The 14,842-nt window shown below is 41.0% G+C and overlaps 1 protein-coding gene across 1 annotated transcript; it reads left to right on the forward strand.

The window, feature by feature from the left end:
• Positions 1 to 223: 223 nt before the first annotated feature.
• On the forward strand, positions 224 to 2,760 carry LOC306817409 (WAP, Kazal, immunoglobulin, Kunitz and NTR domain-containing protein 2-like). Its single transcript, XM_079334237.1, has 2 exons — positions 224 to 556; positions 779 to 2,760. Exons 1-2 carry the CDS (start codon positions 371 to 373, stop codon positions 2,327 to 2,329), a joined length of 1,737 nt encoding a protein of 578 aa, XP_079190363.1. The 5' UTR covers positions 224 to 370; the 3' UTR covers positions 2,330 to 2,760.
• The last annotated feature ends 12,082 nt before the right edge of the window (positions 2,761 to 14,842 follow it).

Consider the following 14,842-nt stretch of genomic DNA (forward strand, 5'->3'; position numbering starts at 1 on the left):
ACCAGCAATCCTTTTAACAGGCAGGTGCCCCGCCAGTCAGGCACAAAGCTAACCACTTACTTCTGAAGAAAAAAATAAGTTCTTCCAGCTTTTCAGGAGCAACCCAGAACTGTCATATTGCGGGAAACTTGGCGAGTCCTGGTAACGGTGATGGCTGCGGATCGGTGGTATAAATAGAGCATCATTGCCTCCGAAGTGGGATATCAGACTGATCAATCAACTGACACGCATCGTCCTGACCACCGCGTGATGCGCTTCTGAGTTGTGGTGCCGTTTCTACAACTTTCTAATCAGAGTTTTCTGACTGCCGCATCACAGAAATCTGAAACTAAAAACTTCCCTGCTTGCTGACCTGTGTTCAACTCTGGAGATGTGGTGGATGCTGTTTCCACGCTGGATCTGGTTCCTGGCGTGTGTGTCACTGTGGATGGAGACGCAGGTCGGAGTTCTGTCGCAGGTCACCTACTCTCATGCGGGAATCTGCCCCAATGAGATGAACCCAAACCTGTGGGTGGATGCAATGAGTACCTGCACACGAGAGTGTGAATCTGACAAGGTAATATCATCAAATGATACTAACAGTTGTGATTAATAATAATGTGTAAATGTGATGTTTTTAGCATGCAGTTTCTGTAGTCTACTTCATTTTACATGCACATTAATTGCACATTTAGTGAATTTATTTCTATGTTCTGATACAATTATTGCTGTCTGAATGACAATGCCTCCCAGATGGATGCAGCCTCGTGATTTTTTTTCCTCTTTTCTCCTCTTACAGGAATGTGAGCCCTTTGAAAAATGTTGCCAGAATGTGTGTGGGAATCGGAGTTGTGTGGCAGCCCGTTATGTGGATGGGACTAAAGCCCCAATGGGAATGCCAGCAGTAGCCACGTGTGCCAGTTTCATGTGTACCCAGCAGGGGTCTGTGTGTGACATCTGGGATGACCAGCCAGTGTGTAAATGCAGAGACCGCTGTGAGAGGGAGCCGCACTTCACCTGCGCCTCGGATGGCATGACCTACTACAACAAATGCTACATGGATGCAGAGGCATGCTCCAAGGGCATCACCCTGTCGGTTGTCACCTGTCGCTTCCACCTCACCTGGCCCAACACCAGCCCCTCGCTGCCCCAGGCGACCACTCTCCGTCCCACCACTGCTCCCCTTCAGGCGACTATCCCACCTCCCACCGAGCCACAGCTACCCATTGTGGTCAGTAGCCCCACTCACCAAACTGTGAATGTGGGTGACACTGCCAGCTTCTTGTGTGATGTGACGGGTCGCCCACGGCCTGAAATCACCTGGGAGAAGCAGCTGCTAGAGGGTACAGAGCGGGTGGTGATGAAGCCTAATCATGTGAAAGGGAACATGGTGGTCACTAACATCGGGCAGCTGGTCATCTATAATGCACAGCCGCATGATTCAGGTGTCTACACCTGCGTGGCTCAGAACCCATCCGGTGTAGTAAAGGCCAACCATCCTTTAACTGTGTTGCCCACAGATCCACCCAAGGCCTCTGAGCACAAGAACGTGACCCGATGCCTGGCTGAAGAGTGTCTCAAACCCCCTGACAATTCAGAGGATTGTGGGAGCGAGCTGGAGAAAGTCAGTTGGTTCTTCGAGCCAAAGACAAACAACTGCTTCTCCTTCACCCACTGCCAGGGTGACAACAACAGCCAGCAGCCAAGGAAAGTGTTTGACACACATGAGGAGTGTATGCAGTGCTGTGGTCCTGAGCTGTCAGGCCCGTGCGGGCTGCCCAGCCTGCAGGGTTCATGTAAGGCCTATGAGCCACGCTGGGCGTACAGCAGCACCCTGCAGCAGTGTCAGCCTTTCATCTATGGAGGATGTGATGGTAACGACAACAACTTTGAATCCAAAGAGGCCTGTGAAGAAATGTGCCCTTACCCAAAAAACCACCACTGCAAAACCTGCAAGCCAAAAGGGAAGATTGTCACAAGCTTCTGCCGCAGTGACTTTGTTGTCCTGGGTCACATGACGGAGCTGACAGAGGAGAAGGACTCAGGACACGCCCTTGTGACCGTGGAAGAAATCCTCAAGGACGAAAAGATGGGGCTCCGCTTCTTTGGCAAGGAGCCTCTTGAGGTAACCTTCCAGAACATGGACTGGAATTGCCCGTGCCCGAACATCACAGGTGCTGCAGCTGAGGGACAGGTCATCATCATGGGCAACGTGAACGACGGCATGGCTGTCCTTCATCCAGAGAGCTACGTGGGCGCCTCCAGCCCTCGCCGTGTACGGAAGCTGAGAGAGGTCATCTCTAAAAACACATGTGATATTCTCAAAGCTATCACCAACAGCCCTCAGTAGAGTTAGGTTTATAATCTGTACATAAAGATTAGAGTTAGAAACACCTGAATTGACTGCGAAAGACTTAACTGTTAACTTTTGAGTGTTAGTTGCTGTACTATTTGAATTTTAGAACCTTTCATACAAAATTTGAAAGAGGTTTTGAATGTTCCAGCCTGTGTAATGACATGTCATTTTGTATTTTGTGTTTGCAACAGAAACCCTTCTTAACAAATAGATAGGTGGTTTATTGTCATTGTATCAGGGAACACGATAACACTTTGTGGGCAGGAATCCTGTACAGCAGCATCTTGGTCACATATAAAAATAGTTATGTACATACAATAAAATATTGTGCTCAATTGAAAGAGACACAGTGGCTGAAATACAGTCTGCATGAATAACAATTTTTCTTCAGTGAATGACTCGATAAATAAGCGGTTATAGTGCAGTGTCCGGATGAATAGATAAAGAGTTCTAGTGACTGGATAGTCTCTGGATGCAGTCATTGGTGTTGTTGATTGAAATACCATGAGACATTCATCATGATCCCCTTGTTACTTTAATCCCCCAGACTCCCGCTCCCCTTGTACCCCTCTCTGCTTCCGACAGAAATGGAGGTTGCAGACTTGCATTAAAGCACGAAACAGACATGATTGACTCACTCAACCCATAATTTGACAGCCCCACATCTTTTAAAATACTGTATTCGCCAGTCGTATTTCTGCTTGGGATTATTAATATGTGGTACACTTCCCCTCGATACGCCTCGGCTTTCATGTTGTTTAAATACATCCATACAACATGTTGCATCTGCAATAACAAAGTGGATAAGTTGTAATATATTTACACAGAGCCAGTTTGTTCCCACCACAAGTCATTCATGTTTTATCTACGTTATCTACTGTATAATGTTGTGTAATGTACAAAGAAAATAAAGATTTGGGATTTTTCAGAAGGCTCCATGTATTGTACTTCAATCTTTTCTTTGATATAGTGACTACTATTTTAATTATAGGGAATATTTAATTGATATTAGAGCTCATTTTTAGCGTTCATGATGACTTTATGTCAAACATTGGTTAGTTTGAGGTTTGAGTCGTCTGTTGGAGGTCTGAGAGCGGCTGCTCTTTGTACCTGTGTGCTTACTCTGACAGGCTGTGATAAAAGAGACTTGGGAATAGCATATCCCCTGCTCACCTCTCCCCCTACCCCTCTCCAACCCCCCAAAACAGAATCCCTCCATCCTTCAGACCCCTGTGGCATTGTAAAAACTATTTTGCTTTGCCTCCATTATTCAGTCTAATTGGTGAAGGAGCCCAGGTTGTAAACTCTGATCCACTACCAGAGAAGTATTTGTTTCATGTGGTGCCAGCAGGCCTTTCTGGGTTACTAGGAACAGGCCTTGGTGGGCTACGACGAGGGTGTTCTACTTCCCAGATGAGATTCTGTTTCTCCCATCCAGAGCGGCTGGCGAGGGAGGCGGGAGATCAGCCCATGTATGGCGTTCCTTTACTGGCAGCCAAACCACCAGGGAGTTAAGACCTTCACTCCAGCAGCTGTTGAGACTCTTAAGCAGAGGAATATTAGATCTGCAGCACCTTGGACAACACATGAACACAACACAAACCATTTTCATATCAACAAAACAAACATACCAACAGTTAGTTTGTTTCTAGACTTTTTACATCATGTAAGAATTGATGAAGAAATGGTGAGTTACGGCAACTATATATAAAGAAAATGCTTTTTAAAAGGAACTGTTCACATTATCTCTCATTTTGTGTTTTTTTTTTTTTGTTGTTAAATATTGAACAGTGTCACATCTCCAGTGCCATATGCTTCAAATCTCAACTCATATCATATTGATTTTCGAACTTATAGAAACTCATGACCTCGCCATAGACTGTGGAGAAGCTAATGAGGGAAGCATGCTACCTTAAACCTGTATTCTTTCTAATGGTCAGCAGGTGGCGCTCTGATGGTTTATCTCCTTCATTATTAATGAAAGCACTTCTAACACCTGAAAATGTCTTGTTCATTATTCAGTTTCACAAAAAACACATGGAGTAAGATGTACGCTTGTATTGAGTTTCTTTTTTTTAAAGTTTATTCATGGTTTAAGTCAGTCAGAAAAAAATTAATATTACACATTATAATTGATGTACCTTGCTTTTGTATTGCTAGCACTATATTTGAGTGTTTTATTACACCTCTCACATCCACACTCAATCTTAACTCCAGAATAATGACGAGCAAACGACAAGACGAAACTTTAAAAGTAGACATTTAACACATAACTACAGCAGGAAGTATTCTGCTTTTCTACAAGTATATCCTCTGTTGATGTCTCTCTGACTCATGTCTGTCTACAATCAGTTAGAAGCTTGGTGATTCCCAGCCAGTAGGGGTGGGAATTTTAAAGATTTTATGCGATATGCTGAAAATTGCAATACAATATGTTGCGATTTAACTTTTTCAACTGCATATTAAGTCCCCCAAATTTTAAGATATCAATTCATGATGGACAAGGACATTTTTGTCCATTTCTTTCACTCAATGGTGCAAACAGAAGTTTGTTTTGGTTTAACGCTGGTGCTCAAGGGTGACATCTACTGGATCACAAAGTGACACATTCTTTCTTTTAGGAACAGCCCAAAACAACATGGTGGGCTTTTCAAGGGACACATGACACTGATTTACATCAAAACCACAGAATGGATACTTCATAGTCAGCCAGAATAAAAACTTACTAACGCTCACAATAACTAATATCTCCAGTTCTTAGAGACATACAGTAACACTATGACAATAAATATAAAGATCAAATACTCTGTACACAAGAAGAAGAAGAAAAAATATCCACATGGTTCATTTTGTTTAAATATTGTGAGCAAGTGGGGGCTCAGAATACAGAGCCACAGGCACTATGTGATTTAAAGATTAAGGGGTCTTTAAACAACAGACTGGTTATAAACATTGGCTCCATAAAAGTAATTGGTGGTACATATCTGCACACTACCTCTAATGTGGCTTGGTTTTGGTCCAGCTGGTAAACTTGATAGAAATAGCAGTAAGGCCTACAGTTCATTTAAGGAAACTAGTTCAACTATCAAACTAAAAGCTATGAACTCAATCTCAGATTCCACCAATTATTTTTCTTATTCTTTGACTTCCCTCGAAACAAAACACCTTTAAACACTTCAGAGCATCGTCTGAGGTCTACAAAAGCACAATTTACTATCAATTAAAATTCAGCATATTTGAAACATGTGTGATCCTTTTTTTTGAAGCACTTTTATGCTGTTCTAATTTAAGTTGGGCCAAATAAAAAGGTGCAAGAGTTATGCTTTGATATCCTGTGCAGAATTTTTGCTCATTTTTTTCCCCCTCTCAGGCTTTGCCGATGTGATGGGGTTATTGCGTTCACTGACTCGGTTCACACAAGGCTGGATAGTCAGTGTGGTCCATGCAAGGCTTGGATGTAGACTTACATCAGGTAGAGAGGACTCAGCAGAATGCAGACACAGGGACAGTAGAACCTGTTCTTCTTTGTGTGTATTTCTATGTTGTCCGTCCATGTTGTGTTTTCAGAGGACATCAGAGGTAGCACATGTTGAACAGATCAGCGAGCCGGGTGGTTTAAGACCTTTGATTCATGACCTGCATCTGTTATGGCCATATCATTTGTGATGTCAATTGAAAAGATACAGTAGCCACTCACACGCATTGACTGGAGATGAACAGGATCCAGTGGCAGTACATCATCCTGGGTCAGCAGCAGCTGAAAGGTTGGAAACTTGCAGGTGGTAGCCGCTTTAAAGCTGGGAGGTTCGGATCCTCTTCTCTCATCTGGGAAATTATGTCACTTTCCTGAATCACACTCTGAGTTGGACGGATGCATCGTTCACAATGGTTACAGATGCTCTGATGCCAAACGAAAAGAAATGCATCATTGTGGAAACTGAAGGACGAAATTAATTCAAATAAAGCAGTCATGCTTCTTGGTTGTGTTTTGGTTTCAGGCTGCATTGTTGTGTATTATAGAGTTACAGTATATGGTTGAGTTAAGCTATTCTATGCATGTATTTGGTCGTTTTTGTGGTTTTGCATCAATTAATCAATAAATCAGTCTTTATTTTTAAATCAGATTGTGTCTCAACACAATACATAAGCAGTAAATAAACCTTACTCTTTCCTATATTATCTAAAAAAGACCCACCATTAATTACAGTGTAGGTTTAAATGGCTCTGTGTTTCAAGAGGTTGAGTGAGCAACAGCATCCTCTGGTGTTGAGTGAAGCTTGTCTGCATCAAGCTGTGTTGGCTGTGTCCACTGATAGACATCTAATTAGCCTATATATAAGTCTATATAGGTGGTGTTCTGTTGTCACTTTTTCCTGTAGTTTCACTGTGAATAACATTTGAATCATGGCAGATACAGCCTGCAAATGCTGCAAACGTCCATCCATTATGGAATGAGGAAAATATTGGATTCATTTGTTTTACTTTTTCTGATTCACAATGGTCCCATCCATCCATTATACCTACCACTTTTCCCCTTGAGGGTTGTGAGAGAACTGAAGTTGAGCTCAGCTGTCATTATGTGAAAGGCGAGGTGTGCACTGTTCGTCAGTCAATCACAGGGCTGACATTTACACAGACAGACAACCAGCCACTCACATTCTCACCTATGGGCTATTAAGAGTCACCAATTGACCCTAACAAGCATGTATTTAGACTGTGGGAGGGGAATCCATCCATAGACAAGGACAAGGAGAAAATGCAATGTAAAGTGACTAATCTTAGTCATCCATATCCTCCTGAGACCCAGCAATTCATTTTTGTCCACTGTAGTTGACATTGCATTTGTGTTTCTATCTCTAATGCTATTCATGTGACTCTATTAAATTCTGTTGTCCTTTAGAGAGGACAACAGGAGCTTTAAAATGTCATCACATGTGAGGGGGTGTGGCCTTGCTAAGGGATTTTAAATAATTTTCAAAGTGGCTGTTATTCGGATTTGTACATTTTATGAAAAGATAAAAGATAAGCACTTTTTTAATAATCAAAACTTTTTAAAATGTTATATGCTTACTTTTTTAATGTAAGTAAGCATCCTAGGAACATATGAGTACGTTTTCAGAACAGAGTTTGTTTATTTTAATACAAAAAACACACAATTTCTAAAAGTCCACTGTGGTGGACGTCAGGACATTGTACTTGTGTTTGTGTCTTGTCTGGTTAGTGGAGAGCTCTAGGAAAGAGGCAGAAGGGATTCTTTAAAGGATCATTGGGGAAGACTCAGAAACAAGTCAGAAGATGAGAATCCAAAGAAAGACAATGAGGGAAATTCAGATAAAGACCCAGAACAGGTGAACCAATAGAAGTGTACCATCACCCTACGTTGGCAAAGACCACACATGTGTAGTCCATGCAGCTATGCATATTATTCTACAAAAATGTGTTTTAGCTTAAAGATCCCAATATTTTCTTTTTAAACTAAATGAAACAATTAATGTGGACAACTTGTTTAAAGACCCATGTTGCTAAAAGTGTGTTTTCCTGTATAGTTTTCCTGTATATTTTTCATGATGATCCATATCATGTAAAGCCAATCCAGATAAAGTCCTCTGAAAATATCCCATTGCTAAATCCTCAGAGAAATGTATTGATTAAATACAATTTTTTGTTGGTATTTACTAATCAGAGCAGACTGGACTTGCAAGGGGGTGTTACAGAGACGTACACTTTAGAATTTGGCTAGCTGGTCAATAATAATGCTATGTGAGCTGCAACAACTCAAACAGGTTCCTCTGCATGTCTAAAAACTCAGGGTGCTTCCTGAAAGACCATCTTCAGTCAAATGGTTAATTAAAAAAAAATCATAGGAGTGGCCAATAAGTGTACAAGTACAAACAAAAGAGTGTCAAATTGAACTTCAGCTTATTGCGTTGTAGTGGATGTTACCAGCTGCTTTCCCTGTTCATTATTGGCCATTAAATGTTTGACATTTAAAACCAATGAAATCTAGTGACCATATTCCAATGTGCAAAGAATAGAAGTAGATAATGCAATGTTCATAAAGAGAAAAAAAAGGGAAAATCCATGTTAACAGTTATTTTGTATTTAGTATTGTAATGTAGTGAGCATTTAAAGCTTGGCTTTAAAATGGTTTCCATTTTAGAACTTCGATGTCCCGTTGTCCGCTACAGTGGACGTGTTGAATTTGTTTTTTAAAAATTAAGTTTTTATATAATTTTTTTTGCAAGTTGTTTTTAGCTGCCCAAACACTAAATTTATGTTAAAAAAAATCCATATCAAAAACCTTTTTTTTCCTGGGTCTCAGGAGGATATTCATACACCACTGACAAAGAAGCGAGAGCTATTCAGGGTTGAGTGTCTTTTCCAAGGTCACATCAGACATGCTGGGGATTGAACCCCCAACCTTCCAATTGAGAGGCGACCAATTCTACCAACTGAGCCACACCATAACATAAATGCAAGAGACCCTGTCCAACAGGGATTCAAACCAGGAACCACTGCACACCATGCTGCCTGTTTTACAATGGTACTACAATATTTTTTCCCCCTAATATTTAATACTTAAATACAGTAGAGTGTAATACTTTAAGTTTACCACATAACTTCATTATCTGCACACATTCCTCACTCAGCCATGCAGAAATTAGTTTGTTTTAAAAAAACCAAGGAATAAGCTCATAAAGAAGACTTTGTTGTTTCCCACTCTTGGTTTTTGAATAATTGCACTCTTATAAATGTAAACCTATTCATAGAAACAAAGTCAGTTTTTGTTTGACAGCATGAATTGCAAACTAGTGTATTTCAATTGGAAATGTAGTTTTGTCTGTGACAAGGCGAAAGCTTTGGGTAAGACGTAAGCCAGTAAGTCCACACGGTGGGTGTGGGGAAAAAGGTCAAGATCTGCCCTTAGAAAACCAGAGTTCATGTTTTATGCAATTCTAAAAGTCCAAATTGAAGAAATTAAGCTGACAAATAAAACACACTTAACGTCATTCCTTTATAGGTTCTTAAAAATGCTACTCTTAAATCAAGCACTTTGCATGTCTAAACACAACCGAACTGTGACAGTCTGTGATTGGGTTTAGGCTTGCAAACCCATTTACCATGGAGAAGATCTAAAATAATACATTCGATATAACTTCAGGTTTCAGCAGACACGACAGCAGTGTTTTGGGTAAAAAGAAAGAGCTCTCTGACAGACAGCCCTGAAAGCAGCCAGCCACAAAATGTGTCTCCCCACCACAACTGACAACTTACCATACAGCAAAAAAAACGTTGTGTTGCGTCGATGAATCATGCATTTTCTATTGAAATATGTACCTTTTAACTCTGTGCTAAATATCTCAAAATAAAAGGAGAACATACGTCTATGAAGATATTTTAATATAAACTGTGTCTGATTTAGAAACTGCTGGTTTGATCAATCAAGTGTTATTTCCAGGTGCAGCACCAAACAGCTGATAGATGAAAGTGAACGTTGCTCTTTGCCTGCTGGACTTCAACTCAGAAACCTGGACTTGTAAGCAATATGGTCTCATGACTACCTGGCGTCTTATTTAAAAGACAGGTGTTGTGATAAGGGGTGGCCGTGGATCAGTGGTAGAGACGGTAGTCTCTTAACCAGAAGGTCCCCCAGCTCCTGCAGTCACACGTCAAAAGGTCCCTGGGAAAGATATGACGTTGAACTCTGAAGAGCTATTCTAGAGGTGTGTAAAATCTTCCTTTTAATATGCATAAATCTTGAGCAAAGCAAGACTTATGGCGAAGAGCCATCTGCCGAAACTGTGCTGGGCTTGAAAAATGGGATAGAGGTCAGATGCAGGAGGAAGGTTAAGGACAAACAGAGGGGGGGGGGGGCACTCGCACTAGGTCCAAGTTGCTCTGTACAATACTTAAGCCTGACTGTACCCCTTCCCCATTCCCCCAATGGCATGCACTCACACTGCTACAGGACTAACCGCGGAAACATGTTGTAGCCTTCATAAATAGAAATAATAGAATATAGAATTTACACATAAAGCCATGCATGCAATAGAAATACATGCATGGATTTATGTGAACATGAAGACAGGTGCACTTAAACAATACAAAAAGAATTAAAAAGGGACGCATAGAGCAGCATATTGTATATAACCTATAGCAGCAAAACATAGGAACTTCTACCTCCAGGCACTGACTGGTAGATGATTCCAAAGAAGAGAGATCACTTCCCATGTGGAAATGTGTAAGAAAAACTCAAAATGAAGCAGGACAGAATAAGCTTCTCACACTGGTGTCTAATGTGTGTTCAAACTTTTGGACTCTGAAAAACATTTTAACTATAAATAATCAGTGCAATGAGTTGCTTTCATAGCATTTCCTGGTGGATTCTGGGATATCCTCCTACCTCACATGACCTGATGTTGTAAGAAGAACAAGCAGGACAAAAAAAAAATGAATAGAATTTCTGTATTCCTCCGTATCCACAGAGAGGTGCAGCTGATGCAGCAAACCTTTGGCACCACACGAGGGCAGCACAAGCTCACTTAATTCGTCTGACAGCCATGACAAGGCACAGTGAAAGAGAGTTTGTTTGGAACATTATTTACATGACTTCATACTTGTTTTTGTATTATTTGTTGTCACAGACTGATGAAGCATTGGGACAAACTAAGAAGCTGCAGGTGCTTTATAGAAATATCAGCCACAATGCAGAAACACATTCAATCAAAGTAGTTCTGATGCTGATCCTGTTCTAGTACTATTATCTAAGATCCAGATAATTGACCATGTAATGAAGACACTAATGCGATTGGACTGCAGGAGTCTGTGTGCCATCCAGCTGCTAGATTATTTTTTACAAGCTCATGTTGTTAACCGCTCACTGAGCCGTTAGTCACTTCCGTTTGCACCGCTGCTGCTGTCCTTATGTAATAAATCAGCCGGGACAACATATAACTAGACACACACACACACACACACACACACACACATGCACATACACATACCAACACTAATTCACACAATGCACACTCAGCAAGTTTCACTGCTTGAGGCAAACGGTGACTGACTGGTGGCGAACGAGGCGAGAAAGTGCATCTTCCCTTTATTTATTGTCATGTGATGTGGTGGCGAGGGAACCATGTGGCACTTTCACCTGCGGCTTACTTTCCTCAATTGACTGCTCCTGAATATTTCATTGTCGTCATGAGATTTTTGTTGTCATGTATTATAAGATCTGATGCTGACTGTGTAGTCTGGAAATCCTCCAGCGAATAACATTGGCAGAGTTAACATAGAAGGAGTGAATTTTACAATAAACATTTAAAGATTCAGTCAGGAGCTTTTTCTCCCAAAATAATATTTAGACTTATACCAAAGTAATGCTGTGTAATCATCACTTATGGGCCTACACACATGTGTTGTGGTGACTATGTCTGCAAAGACTGGATTTTGATGTTTTGTTTTGTTTTGTTTTGGTTGACACGGGACTTTTCAGGTTCAAGGTGAGCTGAAGTGTTTCCCCGAGCCAGCAACAGCACGCAGGTGAGGCGTGGATATAATTCAGCCATTGGACTCGATTCAAACTGATAAACATGACAGACAGGGAAGTAGAGACAAAGAAGAGAAAATATATTCATAGTGAAGCAAAATGTCAAACATATGTTGGACAGGAAGGTGCTAAACTAACTGTCATATAGTTAGCTCGTGCTAGCGTGAATAAACAGTCTAGGTAGAAAACAAACACACTTCATCTTGCAGTGAATGTACACTTCTGGGGGTGATGAGTCCAGTTTTAATGTTGTGTTTAGAAGTTGCAATCCATTCTCAGTGGATCTGGCCCATAGACCACATTTAAACATGGACAAAGTCTGAGTGATGTCGCCCATTGGATGCTGTATGGTAAGCCCATCCATGTTGGTCGCCATGTTGGAAATGCAAACTCTGTCAAACTTTCGGTCTTCCTAACAACAAGCAAAGAGCTGGAGCTTAAGGGGGCTCCAAGCCTTCAAACAAACAACGTGGCAGCTTGCAGTGAGACCAGTCGCACTCCTAATTATGCACAACTCACATCCTTCATAAACTCAAAAGGGTGAGATAAACAATATGCAAAATCCTGTACAGTATGCCTCTTAAGTCAGCCAAATTTGTTTTGTTTTGTTGTTTTTTTTGTACCAGGCAGTGTAAACGTTAATTTCTGCTGTCAAAATGGACATTTTAATACAGGGTGGTGTATGGGAATTCTGGGTCTTTGGAAGCCAGCCTCAAGTGGACACTTGAGGAACTGCAGGTATTTTTTGCACTCCCTTATTTATTTCCATTTATCAAAGAAAACAAACCGACCAGCGATTTGAGTCTCACAAATTCAGCTTTTCCTTAATTTTAAAGTGTTCTCATAAGTCAATTGCTATTAACAAAGTTTCACTGGTAAACATTTGTTTATGTACCTGCTAAACAAACTAATCCATTGAAGAGTGCTAGATAGTTTGCCTCCAATTTTCATGGTAAGCTGAACACAACAAGTGTTCTCCTGTCAAGAGACGGCCTACAGCAAAGTAAGAAGAGCTATTAAAAAAAATGTATTGGTGAAATTTCATGCAGCAAGAGCAGAAATAGTTATTCTCTGGATGGAGTCAAACCCCTGGAAATGCTTTCTCAAAAAGCCTGGTTCATTCTTAAAATGATCTGTTTGATCTATGAATGCTACGAGTTAAGCATACTGTAAATTTAGGTACGGCTGAGTTGATTGATAAGCATGCACGTTGTAACTGTTCGCTACATTTCACCTCATTGTCTGTTAGCCTCCTGGATTGTTTGCAAGTTAGGTATAGATTTATACATTTCCAATATGGTGACCGATACTGTGGGAGTTAAACATGCCTTTTCAGAGGTCAGTGGGTGGCGTTATCAGTTTTTTTTTTTTTACTAAATTGTCACATATACAGTATATTGTGTATTGTGTTCTTGAGAGACTTTGATAGGAATCTAGTTGTTGTCTTCTAAACAATGACCATGTAAGAGCCCAAGTATTTAGAAAATCTTAAAGTCTGACTAAAATGTCAGAGAGGGAGACATTATTCTTTTAAAGTTTCTTTATTGTGACTGTACAGTAGGTTAAACAGTTCAACAGTGTGGATGTAAATGATTGGCTATCTTATGTTTGAATTTTTCAGATTTTTTTGTAACGCTTTTTTTTAAAATTTCCTACCTCGCCTATTTAAACCAGGTTTGCACTGTTTCTTGATGACCCTGATGAAGGCATCAAGCCAAAACATCGGCCGGTCTAGAAAAGTTAATAACGTTGAACTTCACGCTACAAATGTTGCCGGATCTTTTTGGACCTCTTCAACCCTTCCACTATTCATGCACCTTAGTAGTTGGTAAAGTTATGCTGTTTTCAATCTCAACATATAAAAATGGATTCCTAAATACTGATTAATGTAATATTTAAGCTTGTTCAATATGTGAGAAGTAAGTGTGTACAGTGGCTTTTATAGAGGAGGAGGGGAAGGGTTGTTGCATATGCAAGTGCTCGCCCACTCCTTCATAGTGTTTTATTTTTGGAACAGCACACAGGCTGGTCAGGAATAGAACAGCAGTCAAGTGGAATGGGTTTGACAGCCTGGGAGGCCGGTCTCTGCTCTGTCTGTCTCTCCTTTACATCCCTCCATCCCTCTCCTCTCCAGACAGGGAGCGAGCTCCAGTTGCCTGAGCGTGTCTGGTCTAATCACTCATACTGGCTCCCAGAGCCACCATGACCTGAATCCATCCCTTCCCTTTCCTTATGCAATCCCTTCATCAGATAGAGAGAGAGAGAGAGAGAGAGAGAGAGAGAGAGAGAGAGAGAGAGAGAGAGAGAGAGAGAGAGAGAGACAGAGAGAGAGAAAGAGAGAGAGTGAGAGAGAGAGGTTGCTGCTCTCAATCTCCACTGCCCCGCTTCTGTTGTGTGTATTATGCAATCTGCTTTGGAGGTTTAATCAGGGTGTTGGCAGAACAGAAATGCACAGAGTGTATGTCTGTGGGAGAGAGAGAAAGAGAGAGAGAGAGAGAGAGAGAGAGAGAGAGAGAGAGAGATCAATACATGATCTATCAGTGTTGATGTTACACACTCGGTCATGTCACACACTCATCATTAACAAGCGACAGGCTGCAGTGTAAACATCAGAGCAGCAGAGGCATAATGAAGAAGCCAGATTTGGCTGCGGGATTAAGACTGCACTGAGGGTAAACTCAACAAGACTCAAACAAAACATCTATTTTTGGCAGCGCTGAGTTGATCCACCTCAATCTAAATCTGTGTGACATAATTTCTGATCGGCACATTACATAAAGAAAAGGTTGAGTAAGGACAGGAAGATCCCAATTAACGCTCGAAGATATAAAAGCTTATCTCCCAAAAAACATGAACGTTCTCCCCCCTCAATTAGGTTTTGTTGCAGCACAATTCAAAGAGGAAACACCGGGTCACACTATGTTTCTCTGCCATTCTTCTGCAACTATAACAGAACA

Source organism: Symphodus melops (assembly GCF_947650265.1).
Source record: "Symphodus melops genome assembly, chromosome: 21".
NCBI lineage: Eukaryota > Metazoa > Chordata > Actinopteri > Labriformes > Labridae > Symphodus > Symphodus melops.